Below are 20,034 nucleotides of genomic sequence, written 5' to 3'. Positions count from 1 at the left end.
TAAACATCCACAAGCAGCTTCGCCAACAGATGGGAAAGATTCCCTGAAACCTAGCAAGCTTTTTCCTTGCCAGTCCAAACAAGACCGCACCAAACTGCTACGGAAGCAGGATGGGTTCCAAACGCCCACCGAAAACAACTGAAGCAGCTCAAAACAATGATAAACAGCACGCTGATATCACTGAGACACAATCCAGGGGATTCCTACCTTCAACCACTACTCAGCCAACAAAGAAGCACACTCAAAAAATGAAAATGGAACATCAACAGAACTCAAGACTAGTTCCGGGCAAAACTATTCTTCTATATCAAATAAAAAAACAGCACCCGCTTCTGGGGCACTGTGAACAAGATAATGCGTCCATACCATGGGGGGTGGCTACGCTCATCTCTGAAGAGCCCTGGGCAGACTTTGAGCGCGTACTTCAATCGTCGGTTTAGGAGTCAGCCCGCAAGTACAGCAACAGAAGGTATCCCAATCAAGGATCTACAGTGCAGCGGTACCATCGCAACAACTGGCAAATTACCAGCTCGATCCCAAGCCATCCCACATAACCATAATCAAGTGTCAAATCATTAAAGACAGGAGAGAAGGGGCCCCAGGACCCAATGGTATCCTACCAGCCCTTTTCTACAAAGATCTGGATTACTGGGAAAAGACCCTGGACCCTCTCTTCTGCGAAATTAGATCACTGGGGGAACTATCAGCCTCCTGAAAAGGCTGTCATCTCTCCAATACACAAAAGCGGAGACGAATACTCACCAAACAACTACCGCCTGATCGCTCTGATCGACAACGTAGCTAAATACTTTGCAGGCTCTTTGCTGGATGATTGCCAAGCTTGGGCTTCAGCAAATGAAATCATCTCATTCAACCAAACCGGATTCTCCAAGTCCACAGGTACAACAACCAACATCTAGTCCATGGCAATGCTTATAGACATGACGAGTTCCTCTAAGAAGTGTCTCCATATTTGCTTCATAGATTTCAGGGCAGCATTCGATAACATAGACCATGCTAGACTATGGAGGAAACTGGCCCACTGGAAAATCTCGTAGCCTCTGCTGGACATGCTACTCCTACTCAACACAGACACCTAGGTGCAGGTGAAGTTGGGTGAGGGCACACACCTCTTCAGGTGAATTCCAACTACCACAGGGTGCAAACGGGTGTGTGTTCGCTCCCACGCTATTCAACCTTTACATGGCGGATCTGACGCAGATACTCAATTCCTGCAATTTGCATGACCCCAGGCACTGGGCACAGCACTATCCAGCATTCTCTATGCCGATGATGTGGTCCTGGTCAGCCACACAAAGGTGGGCCGGCCACAACTTCTCAACACAATGCAGGCATACGCACCAGAGAACTGCCTGGAAGTAAATCTCCAGAAGACAAAAACAATGGTCATCAACTGGGGCAGTAAAAAAACCCAGTCTGACATCTGGGGAACAAAAAAGCTAGGCACAATCATTGATAATGGAGGCCAATTCGCCAAACAGCAAGAATCGATAAGGAGGAAAGGGCTGGCTTTGGCAGTGATGCTGCAGTACCAAAAATCGAAAAGGACAGGCCAGATGCTGCTGCCACTCCTCCCGGTAGCTCAATCTAAAATAATACTAACGATCGCTTACGGAAGCGAAGCCATGAAAGGAAGAGATTCTAAAATCCTGGACAGCACTTTAGTCAAGGCCTACAGAATCATGTTCAACGTTGCGAACTACTCCTCGGCATCACAAACCCGGTTGGAGTTCGGCCTAACTAAACAGTCCTTGACAAGGCAAGGAGAATTTATTGTCTGCTGGCACAAGATCAAAAACGCAGTTCCTAACACTCTGAACCACCTGCTCTGGCAAGAGCTGCAGCACAGAAATACATCGCCTATGAGAAGTTGTCTTCAGGAATCCATTGCAAGTAATGGGCTGTCCCAGCTCTGGGGCATCCCAACCAGCCACGCAGCTTTTACAAAATTGGTTCGGAAATCAATCAAAAGTCTCTCACTGGTAGGAGACATGGCCACATTTTCATGCCGAAGCCATGCCTGGATGATCATCAACAGCTATCGCACACTTGCTCTCAAAAATACTTTGGCCTACGGTACTCTTGGAACACGAAAGAAAAATTCTTGAAACATCATTTGTGCATACTCCTGTCTGCACTGCATCTTCCACCTTGGCAGAGGGAGCGAAACTCGACCTGTTGCCACTTGTGTGGCTAAGGCAAGGAGGATCTGCCTCACTTGCTCTGCATCTGCAATGAACTGAGGAAGAAAGGACTACACTGCTCAAAACTCAGTTGAATTTAAGAGGGAGTCGCACACCGAGACAGGCAGTGCTGCCCTGCTTCAAGCCAGAGGATTTGCTGCTTAACTGCAGGCTCATAAAGTTTCTTGCAGTGGTAGAAAAGAAAGTGCCAAGAGCCAGTCTGTCCCCTCTGCAACCCAGCCATCACGGAAGCAAGTGGCCTTCAACCCACAATCCTTGAACCTGGTTCCTAAGCACAGGGAGTCGCACACCGAGACAGGCAGTGCTGCCCTGCTTCAAGCCACAGGATTTGCTGCTTAACTGCAGGCTCATAAAGTTTCTTGCAGTGGTAGAAAAGAAAGTGCCAAGAGCCAGTCTGTCCCCTCTGCAACCCAGCCATCACGGAAGCAAGTGGCCTTCAACCCACAATCCTTGAACCTGGTTCCTAAGCACAGTAGTTTGTCCTCCATGTTCTGGTTCATAAAACACAACTCCCCATGGACACAGTGACAGGATATTCCCCCTTATTTTATGGACGCACCGCACTTTAGACTTTTCTAGGTTTATAACATAAGGAAGAGTCAGAACACTGGTGAATCGGTATTCCTGGTTTACAAGAGTATACTTAGGCTATCTGGTTTTAGGTTTAAACCTATTATAACTGATAAAACCCCACCGAAAAGAAAATAGCCATCACCGGTGTAAACATATAAACACTGAAAAAACACCTTTGCAACCACAAACTAAGTGCCATTCAAAGAAAGGAAAAGATGAGTGAAAGTGACATTTTTATTTCTTCCTGAAGGGCCCAGTACAATGTAACTTTGTTATACAAGATAGCATCATGAAAGACTGCTAACATTATTCTGCTTGAGTTATTGTTGTTTAAGGATGTCACAAAAACATTATCTCTTCTTCCTTCAGCTTTTTTCAGTTTTGCGGTCTTTGGTCTAAAGATGCAGTGTTTAGCAGCATGTTTTAGGTCATATTTAGTTATTTTATAAACTGTAGAGAATCCGGAAACATCAAAATCATATTTGATATTTTGGCTACATTTGATTTCACTGATAGGTAAAATGGCTGGTTTCATAAGAATCTTTCCTAATATGTACTGTCACATTAACCCACAGACAGAGAATGGGTGAAATCCTTTGATACATCAGCCCCCTTTTCTAGTGAGTCAGTGTTGATTGCAAGTGAATTGCCAAACACCTCAATCTTTAAACATTCAATGCAAGATGTAGTGACAGGTATATGTGAAAATAATGTTGTCACCAAGCATCTGAGATAGTGGTGAAAACATGACACCAGACGTTTGGTAAAAATGGAATGCTGCTGAAAAAAGTTCCTACCAAGTTCAATAAAGATTGGAGTGATATTGTTCGTATTTGCAGTAATTCAGCTACGTATGTGAAAAAGTTGTATGATGGTCCGTCAAAATCGATACCTGAGCTGAAGTGCTTCCCTGTAAGACATCCTTGTCACTTGCTAGAAGGTATGCTGAAAGCATCTTTACAATCTTCAGAGTTAATGAAGATTGACTTTGTAGTCTATTCTGGTGCTGTAAAAATGTATTTGGACATCATATACCTCATCAGTGCAGAAAGCAAGCAATAATTAAAATTAAATCAAATTCCATAAACACCGGAAAAACACTGTTTCTGTTGTTTTTAATGGCGCGAAAATGTGTAACCACTGATAACCACTGTTTTTTAAGGTATTGAAAAAACTGAAAGAACCCCACCAGAATTTACCAAAAATAGAAACTGAAAACAAGAAAGCCTAAGTATACTGCAAGACTCTGCCCACATACAGGTTCATTCACTGACGGACCAACTTCAATTTTTAGTGCTACTGCAAAATTCTGCTCAATATAATTTTAACTTCTATGCAGTTGTGCTTCTTGTCTATCTTTTAAAACGCTTTTTTATACTATTTTTTTATTACTTTTTCCACTGGCTGTATTGCACTGGTTTTAATTAACTTTGCAAATAATGTTTACTATTACTACTAGATACTGGGAGTGGGAAAGGATAGTTTTTTCTAGCAAACAAAAAAATAAATGTCTGGAAATTAACTGCAAATATTTCAGAATATATCAGAATTAGGAAAGCACAATTGTAGCACATTTTTGTAATTCTGAGGTGAGATGGAAACAAATATTTTAATACAATAAAAGAAATCAGTACACTAGGTGATGCCATTTCCACATTGTATGCACGGTATAGTTTTATCAGTAAAACCGTATGTGCAAATGTAATGGTCATTTTATTTGAAAATGTGTTGTCTGTAATGGCAGTGCGCTACCACACCATGCATACTCCACTTTATGCCACTCCATTCTACGCCACTCACTCTACGCCACTCCACTCTACTACGCCATACCACTCCACTGTATGCCACTCCACAACACTTCACGCCACTCCATTCTAACCCTCTCCACTCTATCCCGCTCCACTTCACTCTACTCTACTGCATGCCTAACTATGGCACTTCACTGTAGGCCACTCGACCCTACGATTTTCCACGTGACACTCCACTCTACCACACTCCAATTTACTCCACTCTCTGACACTCCACGCTACGCCACTCCACAACACTTTATTCCACTATACGCCACTCTATCACACTCCACGTCCCCTCACTCTAAGCCGCTCAACTCTGACACTGTACTTCACTCTACTACACTTTGCGATACTCCAATTTAGACCACTCTGACTCTTCACTCTACGTCATTCTACACAACTCCCTCTATGCCACTTTCCTCCACTCAACTCTGCTTCACTATACACCACTCCAAGCTGACGCTTTACTCCACTCTATGCCCCTCTACTCTAATGCTTCACTCTATGCCGGCACACTCTACTCTACACAACTCCCTCTAAGCCACTTTTTACTCAACTCCACTGTGCGCAACTCTATGCCACTCAACGACACACTCTGCTACTCTACTCTACGATACTCTGCATCACTCTCTACCCCCTCCACTCTACCCCACTCAACTGTACGCCATTCTCCTCCAGTCCACTCTACCACTCCAAACTATTCCACTCTGCGGCACTCCACTCCACTATTCATTGCTCCACTCTACGACACTCCACTCCATGCCACGCCACTCGTTTTTGCACCACTGAACTGCAGCCAAGGTGTACAGCATGGCTAAAACACATTGGCAAAGCCAATAACTCATGAATAGAACCAGACCTATTGGCTTTGCCAATGCTTGATTCAGAGTGGGTTGAATGCTACGTATCTGAAGGCTGCTGGTACAGACCATAACATGGGACTGTTTGAGGTCAGATCAGGAACAGCCAAGGCAGGTGTGATACAGCTGGGTACATTGGAGGGGGGGTGTTGCTCGAGCACAAGAGAAGCATGGTCACGATCCAGCATTACTGGAGAACTGTGAGTGATGGGGATGGCACTTTTGTTGATGTTGTCTTGGATTGCAATGTGAGTTGAAGAAATGAGACTACGTTTGGTGATGATGATTGTATTTCATTGACTTCACTCGCATCACAATTATTCAAGTTGTTTCATAGCTCCTGGGGCCATATTATACAAGAGGCGCATTTGTGCTGGACGCACCTTTCAGAAAGTTTGCCCAGCGCAATCCAGGAAAATGTGCCAGGTTCAGGAGAATGCACTGCCCCAGGGCAGCCGCGTACTTGCCCTGCCCTGGGTAGTGCATTCATGTGAAAAATGGAGCAGCTGCTTTAAAGCCGCTCTGTGTTTTCACATAGCAGGTAGCAACCCGCCTGCACTTTTAAAGGGGATTAGAGATCCATTAGCAGGTGGGTGCAGTCAGTGACTGCACCCGCATGCAAGGGGATGTCTGGGGGGTCCATGGGACCCCCTTTCCCCCCACCAGAGTACTGCCATCAGGGGCACATTGACAGTGTGCCCCTGGCCAGCTTCTTTCCCTCTTCGCCCATGTCTGTAATACGCTCTACTACTAGTGTGATCAAGCAAGGCTTGGGTCCGTAACTCCCCAGAATGGACAACCTCAATATTGAAATAAGCAAATCATCGCAAAGAATTTGAGAGGCGGGGTTTCTATATGTAGTGCTTTAGGGTCAATAAAAGATTTTACGATTTCAAAAATCTCTTTTTGTTTTTGTTTTGCTGTGGCTATTCTGTTACCGAAGTACTCTTTTTTTGGCTGATGATATTGTTTCCTATATGTTTTGAAAATATGTAAATTTGCCACATCATATCCCCTTCTCCATTTTCGTTCTAGTTGTTTGCAGTACAAATGTTGCTGTGCTAGATCTTTCTTTCGGAAACCATGGGTCATTATGTAATTTCCTGTGACCCTTTCTGGTGGTATGCTTTAATGGAATTAATTACTCACTTATGGTTGTCATCCAGTTATGGAAACGGTGAGAATCTTCTACTGGCTCACCAGTTAGGATAGGTATCTTATTTTGGGCAATAGTTGGTAAACTGGGATTAGCGGCTAGCAGATGCCATATACGTCCAGGCGGCCCAGTAGTCCTGTTTGTGGCTACATGTTCCGACGTAGGCGTTGGAATGGGCAGATGAATCTAATAGTGATCTGACCAGGCCTGCGGAATAGGGGCCTCTACCTGAATCGAGGTAAGATTAGAGAAGACTACATCTATGGTATGTCCTGCCCTGTGTGTCGGCCCTTGCACTAATTACTTCATGCCCAATGAAGTAGTTGATTTCAGGAAGGTGATTGCACCCGGGTTGTTACTACATTCAAGAAGTAGGTTAATATCTCCCAACAAAGTAAGATTTGCATATCTGAGTATGGCTTAACTAAGGGTGTCCCCTAGTGAATCCAGGAAGGTATTACTATTGCCAGGAGGGCGGTAAACTAATATTCCTGAGAGTGAAGATGATCCGTTTATAGTACAGTGAAAACCCAAACTTTCTGCTCCCTTGAATTTGTGTAGGCTAAAAGTCTTCCATTGGAATGTATCTCTGTAGATGATAGACTCCCCCCCCCCCTACCACCACCCCCGCCAGTCTCTTGGTCTTTCCTGCAGATAGTAAAGTTGGGGGGCAGGGCTACTACAATATCCAGGTTATTATTATTATAATAATAATAATAATAATGTTTTACCCTGATATGATTGAATGCGACTGTAGGTACCTGTGTTTGACATTTCCAGCAGGCAACACGGCCCCTGATTTTATCTGCTTCTAGATAATGTCCGCAAGATTTTTTTGTATTCAACTGTCTAAGAAAGTTTGATGTGAATTCTTAATCTGCTTGAAAACCAAGACGAACGGGCTAAGCAGCCAAGTTCAGACACCCGCTTGAGATAATTAGTTTAACGTTACTTCGACAGTATACCCTTTGCAAACTGTCATTTAGGAATTGCAAGCATGGCTCATAGTCACACTACGGTGAGGGGCAGTGCTTGTTTCCCTGTAACCAAAGCATGCACATATGTACCTTTTTCCAGGTCATCTGCTGAGCTACTAAACCAAAAACAACAGTTGATGGACAGAATGCAGAACAATGTCATACAGTCACCCCAGTACAGTGATCTGGGCCTAAATCCATCGTTTTTTTGCTCACCATGCCATTCTAGTTTGAACCCAGCCATATGCAAATCAGTTTGACCCTGTGCCCCATGGGAACAGTCCAGCCCGAACTGCCAAGCCAGGTCCTCCCTGGACTGGAAACAAGCATCCTAGGACCGGTTTTGGCCCTCATCAGCCAGGATAGCTTGATTCCAGTGGCATGGAGAGCATGGGACTCACGTCTGAGCATCCCCGTCCCACTCGGGGTGACAAATGCAAAACAAGCATTGGAAATGCAATAGGTCTCGCATCATTAGAGTTAGTGCTTTTAGAATTGTTTATGGGGTTTTTTTTTAAATCTTTAGCATTTTTGTTTCCTGTAGCCAATGCTAAAGAATTACAAATAAAAAAAGCCATAAACATTTCTAAAAGCTCTAACTCAAATGCTGCGAGACCTATTGCACTGTCGGCTGGGGTTTTTTGATGGTGCTGTGCTGGGAGAGAGAGTGGGGAGGGGTTGGAGAAGGGAGGGGGCGAGACCTTCCCTGCATCCCATGGGGGATGCAGGGAAGCTAATTTCTGTTTGCTGAACTGTGTTGTCACGGGGAGCGCTTGGAGGGAGGATCAGAAGGCAGGATAGAGGGAACTGATTGGGTTTAGACTGAGGCAAAAAAGCGGGAGGGGGAGCGTGGGCAGTAATTTAGGCAGCTAAAGAAGAGATAGCGAGGGGTCTGGTTAAAGGGTGAATGGGGGGGCGAGGCCATCTAAATGAAGGAATTTTTTCCAGATAAGGAGAACAGGGTGGGTGATGACTATAATCCAGTAGGCGGTCCCTCACATCGGATCTGTGCGTTACGGGGTTGGCACCATTCCGACAATACACAGACTAATTTAATGTTACAAACATAAGGAGAATACAGTTTAAGAAATGCACATAGCAGCCAAGGTTTTGGTTTGCTAAGTGTGACATTTTCAGTGGGGTGAGTGACGTGTTAGCCGCTGTGAGTGCCGCTGTCCGGCGGCAGGGGTTGGGTAGTGGGTAGTGAAGTGGGTTTGTGAAGCGCTCTGACACCTTCGGGTAAAGTCTGCGCTATATAAACAAGTTGTGAGGAGCCTGGAAATAATTTAAAAAGTTCTGTCGCACGGCCTGAAAGATGGGAGGGAGGTGATGCGGGAGAGACATATAGAGACAGCAAGACATAGAGAGAATGAGCGGCAGACACAAATAGAAAGAATATGAGAAAGGGTCAGAGAGGGGTGAGCTGCAGTGGTGTCAGGCGGCAATAGGTCCATTGCATCTGTGTGCCATAGATATAAAAAAAGAGGCATTATCTTCACCAAGCTAACATACTGTGATTGCTGAAAAGAAGCATAAACAACCAGATGACAAGGCTGGAATGTTTAGTACTAATGCTTTACAAATCTGCTTAAAGCCACGGCTTTAGGAAAGCCTATTTACTTCCATGTTTTATAGAGCACGCCGGGCAGCCCGTCTCTGGGGCAGACAGACCTGGATTTACATACGTGGAAACATATGGGAACTTCGATCCCGAATTTGCTAGCGGAGAGGAAGCAATTTTATTGGGTCGTGCCAAATATGGAGAATGAAATTCACCGGAGCTATAACTGCCGGCCGAACCTGGGGACTGCAGAGCACGGTATTCTTAGTTCACGTGTTCATGTTTTTGGAAAAATAACGCATCTATTTGAATTTTGGAGCCGGGAGATGCGCAAGTTGAAAGAAGTGGTTTCCCATGAGGTTACACATTTTCTGAGCGCTGTGCAGCAAAACATAATTTTAAATGTTTTTGTTTAAAGCTTGTATTTCCTGGCGAGACAGATCAGTGTTGCCCCTCATTTAAGTGGCCTGTTGCTAACTGTGGAAAGGTTTTCAAAACCAGCATGCGCAACACCCCTCAGTGCGAGGTCAGTGTGTATCCCAGATGGGAGGTTTAAAAAACAAGCAGAAACACGAGAGACGGCCTGCGGCCGTCAAAGTGAAGTGGACACGGCGGGAGGGGGCGGAGCGGGGAGAGCGGCATGTGGGTGTGAAGAAGCCGGGGCCTTTGAAGTGAAGCTAAGCTTCACTTCAAAAGGTGTCGGAGGAATGCGGCTGAGGGAACAGACGGCGATTGCGGCTGAGGGAACTGATGTGCACGCGCTTTTAAGCTCAATGCACATGCGCATTGAGCTTAAAAGTCACGGGCACTGCAAGGAATCGCCACGATTCCTTGCAACTTGGTTAAAGACTGTTTAAGCCGCAATAGGCTCGCAAGCTCGATGCGCATGCGCATCGACAGGCGAGACCTAAACAACAGTTGATGGACAGAATGCAGAACAATGTCATACATTCACCCCAGTACAGAGATCTTGGCCTAAATCCATAGTTTTTTTGCTCACCAAACTGGGGTGGCGGAGTGAGCTAAAGAATGATTTTTTTTTGCAAAAACAATTTTTATTGGCGTTTCAGAGAAAGACATTCAAGATACTGGTCATTGTTTACATGCACACTGAAGAGTGTAGGAAGATGAGTCTTTTCTGAGAACATACCATTTAGAAAAACAATCCCACAACCGGTCCCTCCCTGGATCCCACCCCCCTAGTCAGTGTGCCAGTGTCCTCCGTCCAACAGTTAATGCTCCACAATCCCTCCCTCCTTCCGGGCAATTGAAGGGGAGGTAGATGATGCTTCCCAGTGGGGGGCCTGAACCCTCACAAACTTTGTCTTTATTCATGGCAGGTGTGTGTCGTATCCGGAACAGGGAACCTCACCCCTACAGCCCCCTATGGCGTCGGCGCCTCACTATCCTCCTCCCGGTCGCCCTCAGGGAGTCGCAGCTCGGCCACAAGGGCCTCCCACGCTCTGGCTGTGTCCAGTGCCCTGTCAGTATCTAGTCGCCTGGCCTGTCGCAGCTGCAGTGCGCCCTCTGCCGTAGCCCACCTCTCCAGTGTAGATCGCCAGCGCAAGTAGCTGGGGCCCTGGCTGGATTTCCAGTGCATGGTAATTTCCCGTTTGGCCAATATCAGGCCCAAATCGATGAATTTGCTGGTGACGCGGGTGCGGGGGGTATGAGGGAACCACAACAGCAAGCACACGCCCATATCTGCTCCAATATTCCGATCCGTGACAGCATTCAGGCAGGCCATCACCGCCTCCCAGTAATCGGTCAGCTTCACACACGCCCAGAACATATGGGCGAAATCCGCCTCCTCCATTCCACATCTAGGGCAGAGCGAAGGCGCGCCCTCAAAGTACTGCGAGATCTTGACCGGTGTCAGGTAAGCTCGGTGAAGAGAGAAGAATTGGATCATCTGGAACCTGGCATTCCTCGTGCCTTTCCATGCACGCCGCAAAAGCTGCGGCCAAGTCGTGTCGGGAATCGGTCGACCAATATCCGCTTCCCATTTGGCTCTCAGTCCGTCCAGGGGCTGCAGCGTCGCCGACGACAGCCTCCGGTATAGACAGGTGACGGCCTTGTAAGTACCAGCCGCCATAACCACATACTGACAACTCTCAGACGTGGGCGGTTCAGAGAGGCCCTTCCTCCAGTGGCGCTGGATGCTAGCCACGAGCGAGGCGTGCAACAGGTAATCCCCCCTCGGGAGGTCGTAGACATCACGCAGCTCCTGGAATGACAGCAGCGATCCCTCCTTGTACAGATCACCGACCATTTGCAGGCCTAGGTCCTCCCAGGTCGCCAAAGCTGACCAATCCCCTCCATGCGGGAAGGCAGTGCACATCCCCAGTGGGATTTCCGGGGCATATGGGCGAGCGACGCCGGCTCGTCTATGGCATCGCAGCCAGCAATTGCGGATCGTCCGTTCCTCGCTGGAGAGTAGGGAAAGGTCCAGCTTCTGGGCCAGTATAACGAAGGACATGACATGTCTCGGAAGGAAGCCGCCTGCAGCCCCCTCCGGGCCTCTGAATTCAAGAGCCACTTCCTGAGTAAGCCATTGCAGCTGGGCCGCTAAGTAGTACCATTCAAAGTCAGGGGCGGCTAGTCCCCCGTCCGACCTAGGGCGCATCAGTGTGGTCAGCGCTACTCGCCTCCTGCCCGCACCCCAAAGGAACTCGGTGACCAAGGATCGCAATCTGGCGAACACGGAAGCCGGGATCCAGACTGGTAGAGTGCGAAACAAATATAAGAGGCGGGGCAGCGCCACCATTTTGAGTAACGCCACTCGCCCCGCGATCGCCAGCGGTAGCGTCCGCCAAAACCCCATACAGCCTCGCAGGTTCCGGATCGCTCTCTCGATGTTACCCTCCAAGAGGTCCAATTGGGACCGGTATATACGCGTACCCAGATAAGGGAGGCAGTGAAATTCCCACCGCAGCTCATCCTCTGGTTGGGAGTCGTCCGCTCCTGACCCTAGCGGGAAGAGGCATGACTTCTTCCAATTGACCCTTAGTCCCGAAAGGTGGCCGAAATCTGATAACAGGCGTCTAGCCCCGCGTAGGGCGGCGTCCGCATCGGCCAGAAACAGTAGGCAATCGTCAGCGTAAAGGGAGATATAGTGCGTATCGCCTCTTAGCTGTAAGCCCTCATATGCCTGACCCAGACGGGCGTGAGCTGCCAATGGCTCTATAGCTAACGCAAACAGGAGAGGGGACAAGGAACAGCCCTGTCTAGTTCCACGTTCTACCCTGTAAGGGGCCGAAATAGTGGCCCCAGTCTTGACTCGGGCTGTGGCCGCAGCATAGAGCAAGGAGGTCCATTTCACATATCGCTCACCCAGGCCGAAGGTCTCCAGTACGCGAAGCAAGTACGGCCATTCGACGCTGTCAAATGCTTTCTCAATATCAGTTGACAGAACAGCGGGTCCTGGCAGGCCGTCAACATAGCCCTCCATGACCCGAAGCAGTCGTCGCACACAGGTAGCGGTAGTGCGCTGGGGGATAAACCCTGCCTGGTCCCGGTGTACCAATGCTCGCATGTGGGGCAGCAATCGCGTCGCAAGAACCCTGCTCAATATTTTATAGTCCGTTGTGAGCATGGACAAGGGTCTGTAGGCCGAGCGTGAGGTGGCGTCGCCGTCCCGCTTCAGTAAGGGAATCACCAAAGCTTCCCGGGTCGACGAGGGGAGAGTCCCCGTGTCCCACGCCTCTCGGTACACCACAAGCAAGCGCGGCACCAACACGTCAGCATAAGCTGCATAAAACTCGATCGGTATCCCATCTGTACCGGGAGTCTTCCGGCGAGCCATCTGTTTAATGGCCACCCGAATCTCACCTTCAGAGATGTCACCGCCCAGTGTGGCCACATGGTCAGGGTCTAGTCGGGGGAGCTGCGCCACCCGGAGGAACTCGTCCAAGTCCTCTAGCATACACGGTGTCGCACTCTTATAAAGGTGCGCGTAGTATGTGAAAAACTGGTCATTAATCTCCGATTGGGAGTAAACCTCAGTCCCTTCCGGTGTAGCGATAGCCACAATCGGGGTGCCACGAGTTCCTGGAGAGGCCAGCCAAGCCAGGAGCGAACCCACTTTGTCGCGCTCAGCATGAGCTCGAATCAGGAACTCTTTATAATCAAAGCAGCGCAGCTTTTCCATCACTGCCGCCACGGCCTCCCGCGCCGATGAAACCGCCTCGCGAGCTTCCGGGGCTGCGTGGAAGCGCCTCTCCTCCTCACGCAAGCGATCCTCGCTCTTCGTGAGGTCCCGCAAGAGAGTTTTCCGGACTCCCGCCGTGGCCGATATGCATAGACCCCGAACCACCGCCTTAAAAGCGTCCCATTCCAGCGCTCTACTAGAAGCCGTGCCCGCGTTATCGCCAAAGTAGCCCTCCACCCCGATACCTACTTCTGTTCGAAATACCGGGTCCTCAAGCGCCAGCGGGTTCAATCGCCACGTCGGTATAGCTTGGCGTTGCCGCGTCCAGTGGAACGTTACCAGACAAGGGTTATGGTCAGAAATTGTCTTGGCCAGGTACTCACTATGACGGACCAGGCACTGAACATCTGGCGTGCAGAGAATGCTGTCAAGGCGAACATGAAGCTCGTGCGGAGGGGAATAGAACGAGAAGTCTTTCTCCGTTGGGTGTTGGGTACGCCACGCATCAACCAGGCCCCAGCCACTCTGCCATGCTCGCCTACTCTGCGCTAGCCTGTGCGCCGCTGCCTGCGCCAGTGGAGGGTGAGACCTGTCCATCCCCACATCAAGGACCGAATTAAAGTCCCCCCCTAATATGACTGCATTGGCTAATACAGACGCCAGCTTCCCTGAAAGACGCGCAAAAAAGGCAGGTTGGTCTACATTGGGGGCGTATATACAACAGAGTGTGACATCCCTCCCGTCCAATCGGCCCTGTACAGCCACGAACCTCCCCGCAGGGTCAAGCACCGTCTGCAGCGGCTGAAAGGGGACCCCCGCCCGCACCCAGATCAGGACCCCTCTCGCAAATGCCGAGTAGCTCGTGTGAAACAGCTGACCCCGCCACCTGCGCTGTAAAGCCCGCCCTTCGCAGTGGTCAACATGCGTCTCTTGCAGAAAGGCTATGTGTACCCCCCTACGGACAAGATAGGCATGCACCTTGTGGCGTTTCAGCATGGAGTTCAGTCCCCGTACATTCCAGGTCACACATTTGAGGTCAGGTATGGTCCCCATTCACAACAGTAAAAGTAGCTCCGTCGATAACCCAGAGTCTGGACACACTGACATCACCCCCAATCCAACCCCAGAACATCACCCAACAACCCCCTGACCCACCCATCCCCAGAACAGGCCCTAAACAGCAGAGTCCCATCCAAATGTCAATAACCTCAGTTGCAACGTCTCCGGTAACTACCAGAGTCCCACAATAGGTGTGAGGAGGAGGGGCGGCTTGTCGCTACCTCCAATAGGGCGTGAGCGAATCGTGTCCCCTGGCCAGCCCTCCCTATCGTGTCCTCGATGCCCCATATCCCCGCTACCGTAGTGGTCTAGATCGCCAGCAGCGGGAGGGAATCCCCCCAGCACCCCGTAACAACCCAACACTCCCAGCCACGTGCCTCCGCCCCAGTCCCAACCCAATTGTCCCACAGCAAATACGATACCAGCAGGACAGGTCCCGAAGGTCACTCATCCAATAAATCATCAGCCGTCCCAGGCGTGACCGAAGGTAGTCCCTTATCACCAACACTCGATTCCTCCGACACTGCTTCCTCCGAGCCCATTTTGGAGCCCGTCTCCGCTGCAGAGAGCACCGCCACCGCCTTGGAGATGTTTGAAACCGCCTGAAGGGCCTCCCTGCGTTCTAACTCGGTTTGCGAGACAGAAGGTGTTCCAGCCTTCGGCGGTCTCCTCCTGGGTCTCCGGGATCGCCTGGATTGTTGCGGCTTCCTCCGTTGTTCGTCAGATGCAGGGGGACCATCCGTCCCAGCTTTATAGAGCTCCAACCAGTCCCACACTTCATCTGGAGAGTCATAGAAAGAAGATTTACCATCCATCATAATCCTCAGACGCGCAGGAAACAGAAGCGAGTAGCGGATGCCCTCCTCCCGTAATGCTCTCTTGACTGCCAGAAATGTGGAGCGTTGCCTCTGCACCTCTAGGGAGTAATCCGGGTAAATAGAGACCTGAGCGTTGTCCACCCGGTAGGGCCCCAGTGCTCTCGCCCTCTGCAGGATAAGATCACGGTCCCTGAAGTGCAACAAGCGCGCTACCACTGGGCGTGGTGGCCTGCCCTCCGCTGGGGGTCGAGCTGGCACCCGATGGGCGCGCTCCAACGTGTAAAACTGGGTCAGGCCCTCCGGCGCCACCACGCTGCGCAGCCAGGGCTCCAGGTAGCCTACCATGTCAGTCCCCTCGATTTTCTCCGGCAGGCCAACCACGCGGATGTTGTTGCGGCGATTGCGCCCTTCCGCGTCCTCCGCTCTCCGCTCCAGGAGGTGTACCCTGCGCTGCAGCTCCCCTATGGCAACCTCGTTCGCCTTGGTCGTCGGTTCCAGCACGTCCAGACGGCCTTCAGTCTGCTTGACCCGGTCCGCTAGCTTGCCGTGGTCCGCTCTCAAAAGTCCCAGGCCCGTGGACACTTGGCCGATATCCAGACGCAGGGCCTCCCTGGTGTCTGCGATGGCCTGTAGAATCTGCTCCAGTTGGCCTTGAGGCAGGCCCGACGGCGGCCCCTCACTCACGGCAGAGCTCTGGCTGCTCGCCGCCCCCTCCTCCACGTCCGTCGGGGGCTTCCGAGGGCGCCCCATGGTTCACAAGGCCCCACTACTCCCCTCCTCCCGGAGGGCACAGAGTGCGCAGAAGGATTCCCGGTAGTTCCTCACCGCAGCCCAGCACTTTTCAGCCAGGGGTTCAGGCGATCAAAGCATGTGTATCCCCTCCAGGCGGGCAAGCCGTGTCTCAAAGCAAAGCAAAAGGGGGGCCAGTCCCAGTATATAGTCAGCCAGCACCAGTCCCGGGAGTTAAGGCTCCCAGTGCAGAGGATTCCCCAGTAGATCAGCCCCCAGGTCTACAGCTCCCAGCAGAGCGTTCCCGGTCGAGATACCTCAGTGGCCCCCCCCAGTGTCGGAGCCCCGGAGCATCTACCGAGTAAGGCAGGCAGGAGGAGTGGGGGGAACGTCACCAACCAGCAAATGCCCCCTCCTGGGGGTAGGCCGCGGATCTGAGAGCCCCCGCCAGCACCAGCGCTGGTCCGATCAGTTCTCCGGGGGGGGGTCCCACCAGCTGCCGCCGCCCCTGCACCACCGCGTCCGTCCGACAAGGTCCCTGCGGTTTTGCCGCCAAGCCGGCCTGCGCGGGCGGCAGAGGCCGAGCAGCCCGCACCGCAGGTCAGCCGCTCGCACACGCGAGGCCGGGGATCCCGCTGGGCGCCCAGGCCGCCCACAATGGCTGGCGCTGTGTCAAGGCCTCCTCGGTCAGCGCGCCACTCTCCGCAGAATTGGGGCCAGCGATGGCCCTCCTAAACCCAGGCAGGGGTACAGGTGAGCGCTCGGCAGCGGGCGCCTCCGGCGGGTCCCGGTCGCCGGTTGTCGTCCGCGACCCCAGGCCGCCCGGTAGGTGTCCAGGTCCGGGGGCGCGAAACTCTAGGTCCCCGGCTCCACCTCACTGGTGCAGGCCTCCAGATGGCACGTCGGCTCGCGTCGCGTCCCCGGCTCTGGGAGCTCCGCTCAGGGCACCGGATCGCCGACAGGCAGCCCCAGACCCCGTACACTGGCAACGGGCGCCTGAAAGCAGGGCAGAGGCAGGATAATCACAGGAGAAGTAGCGGGCCGGCCGGAGCTCGCTCAAGCTGCGACCACCATCTTCAAGCGGCAAGCCACGCCCCCGTGAGCTAAAGAATGATGATGGATTAATCCCAGATCAGATGACTTGCAATGTTCAACACTCCGTCCATCATCCCCTTTGGTTTTGCTTTGTTCGCCCAAAGTTGGCAGGGTATGCCCAGACGTGGGTTACTTGTTCACTTTGCCACTGGATTCAAGCTAGCCTGGCTGATGATGGCTGATTAGCCAGAAACCGGTCCCTGGATGCTTGTTTCCGATCCAGGGAAGACATGGCTTGGCATTTCGGGCTGGACTGTTCCCATGAGGCACAGGGTCAGACTGATTTGCATATGGCCATGTCTGAACTGGGGTGGCGGAGTGAGCTAAAGAATTATGATGGATTAAACCCAGATCAGTTGACTGGGGGTTAGTCCATGCATTGTTCAACACTCCGTCCATCATCCCCTTTGGTTGAGCTACTAAACCAGGCAAAATATAGAAATTTTAGTCATCGGGTAGTTCACCTTCACGCATGTTTTCAGTATCATACATGATCACCAAACTGCTGCTAAGATGTTCACACCTGTTACTGCATGAGCCCCTCTGAGGAGGTGGCTCTTTGGTTTCTCTAGGTCCAGGACTGGCTGCGTTGGTATCGAACTGAGCCCAGGGGTCAGCCACACAAGAGCCAACCTCGTTGACCAAGTGCTTGATCACCCAGAGCGAAATTAAATATCCACTCACACGTGCAAAAACAGATAGTAAAGCAGTTTATACTTCAAGTTAAATCATAAAATCAAACAAAACAAAAAAAATGATGTGGGTTTATGCCAGCCACCTTCCCGGGGAGGGCAACAGGGATTACTTTCATTCTTTACAGCTTCCCCCAAGGGCGCTATATAAAACCTTCCAACAGACTACAAATATATTTTGCATTCCTGCTCGCAAGAAGCTCCTCACAGCCCAGGTATAAAGCACTAGCAAACGCCCCTGATAATTAACCCCTTCCCTCCTACCTCTCCAAACAAATGAAACAAGCATTGGCATAGCCAATAGGTCTCGCCTTTGGGACCTTGTAAGTAAAAAAAAAACTGAAGTGTAAGACTTCACGTTTACATTTACTGCATCCTAAATACGAAGTAAATGTAAACGTGAAGTCTTATACTTACATACAGGGTCCCAAAAGCGAGACCTATTGGCTATGCCAATGCTTGTTTTCCTTTATTGTCAGGATTATTTCTAGTGGCCTGTGGGCTGTGCAGTGTTGTTTTGTGCAGTTAAATTGCAGTGACTCCAGAGTTGTGTGCTGCGGTGTGGGTATTCCTGAGAGGGGCAAACTTGGGAGCAGGTGAGTCTGTTGTTGAGCCTGGGGAAGGTAATTTATCTCGTAGGGTGAGACCTGGTGGTGGTGACAATGACTTGTCGTGACGTTCTGTAACTATCATAGTCCATTGAGGCGTCCATTTTGTTTTTTCCAGTGATTAACATTTGTTGGCTGCGACCTTCTTACGCACCATCAGAGGCAGGAGGTGCAGAATTAGAAGCCTAAATGAATACATTAAATACATATAATGTATAATATGTAATATCATTTCTTTTACTCACCGTCCTTTAGCATGTATGGAGTTCAAATATATAGCCCTTCTCTCTGTTCATCCTTTAGGTGCGGTGCTTAAGGGACTACGGGGAGTTTGAGATTGACGATGGTACCACCGTCCTGCTAAAGAAGAACAGCCAGGTACAGAAAAAAACATCAACCTCGAATATTAACGTTGAATATTAATTAAGTATGTGGCAGTGACAGATCACGCCTTAATCTGTATCGCATCAAAGTTAGTTGAAGAGACAATGAAGATCCAGTTATTGGTTTATGTTTATGGTTTATTTTGCATAGCTGTTTCGTGAACGCATATTAAGTCTGTAGGTCACTGCCAAAATGATTGGAACGCGTGCACATTCCTTCTCTGAAATTAACGGGAGAAAATCTCCATTTTGTGGACGGTACTGGGAAATGACCCCAGGTTAGGTTGAAAGAGGCAATGGGTGGGCGTCTGGGCTTTGTTTTACCAGAAGCTAGAGGGTTTCTCTACACTCACTTCATTTTTCACCCTACTCTCTCACATTCATAGACATTTTATTCCCTCATGCTCTCTCCTCATAAGTTTTGCCGCCGAATCACACAGACCGTGTCATTTAGTTGACCTTTGCCTTTCCAAGTCTGTATTCTGCTCTTCATTTGATTTATCAGGTCTTGAGGCCTTCTCGACCATGCTCTGTGCTACTGCTGATGAGTGGATGCGGCCAAACAGTGTGATGCCTGATCAACTAGCTAATTTGCTGTGTGGTATTATGTTAGTGGGGTGGCAGCTATGCAGGACTGGTGTATAGGGCCCCTCAAGTATGTACGTTCTCGGGGTGGTAGTTCGGCCTGGGGGCTTGCAGGCAGATTTACTAGTGTCTATGTTGGGTTTCTTTAGGCAGAAGCTCTGTAAGCACAGAGGCATATACCTTTCATTCATTGTTTACAAAAATGCCCTCCTCTCACCACACCCGAAACCCAAACAGACAGAGAGCTTTGATTGACATCTTTGAGTCTTGATAGGTTTATAATGACCTGTGAATTGGTTGCACCTTGATATTTTAGCATCCTCTTAAGAGCATAATCTTAAAATATATTTTTTCTGGAGGCAAGGGGAGAACAATGTTCCCCTGATCAGCAGATTGATTGTTTTTGTTTTGGGGAAATGGGAGGGGAGTGTAAAAGCAAGATTGTATAGAGGGAACTAGAGAATGTGCACAGAGCCTTCAATGTTTCCCAGTTTTGCCTCTCACTCTGTGTATAATTCCAGTCGCTGTAATTCTTAAAATCAATCCTGCAATTGTTGAAAGGCAGTTTATTCTACTATTCAAGAGTGGAGCAGAGGAACAGCTAAAATATACTTTTTTAAATACTTTATTTTTCCATTTTGTGATAACACAGTGGGTGGATATGTGCGGGCAGCATCTTCTCACCAATGCAAGCAAAATATGCCATAAAAACCATTGACACATGGGATTAAAAAAACTGCAGATACTAGTAATCATAGTCATACAGTTACATA

At 49.8% G+C, this 20,034-nt stretch overlaps 1 protein-coding gene and 1 non-coding gene across 3 annotated transcripts in view; one reads left to right on the top strand and one right to left on the bottom strand.

Annotated features, from left to right (window-relative positions):
- Positions 1–20,034, top strand: part of GINS1 (GINS complex subunit 1) — a 375,966-nt gene that overhangs the window by 280,664 nt on the left and 75,268 nt on the right. For both annotated transcript variants that reach the window (XM_078649031.1, XM_078649030.1), the window contains exon 6: positions 18,597–18,671. In XM_078649031.1, the coding sequence (XP_078505157.1) occupies positions 18,597–18,671 (75 nt within the window). The remainder of the gene's footprint in view (positions 1–18,596; positions 18,672–20,034) is intronic.
- On the bottom strand, positions 17,464–17,638 carry LOC144765451 (small Cajal body-specific RNA 16). The gene has a single exon (XR_013597439.1).

This window comes from Lissotriton helveticus, chromosome 6 (assembly GCF_964261635.1).
Source record: "Lissotriton helveticus chromosome 6, aLisHel1.1, whole genome shotgun sequence".
NCBI classification, from domain to species: Eukaryota; Metazoa; Chordata; class Amphibia; order Caudata; family Salamandridae; genus Lissotriton; species Lissotriton helveticus.
This window is presented reverse-complemented; position numbering and strand designations above follow the sequence as displayed.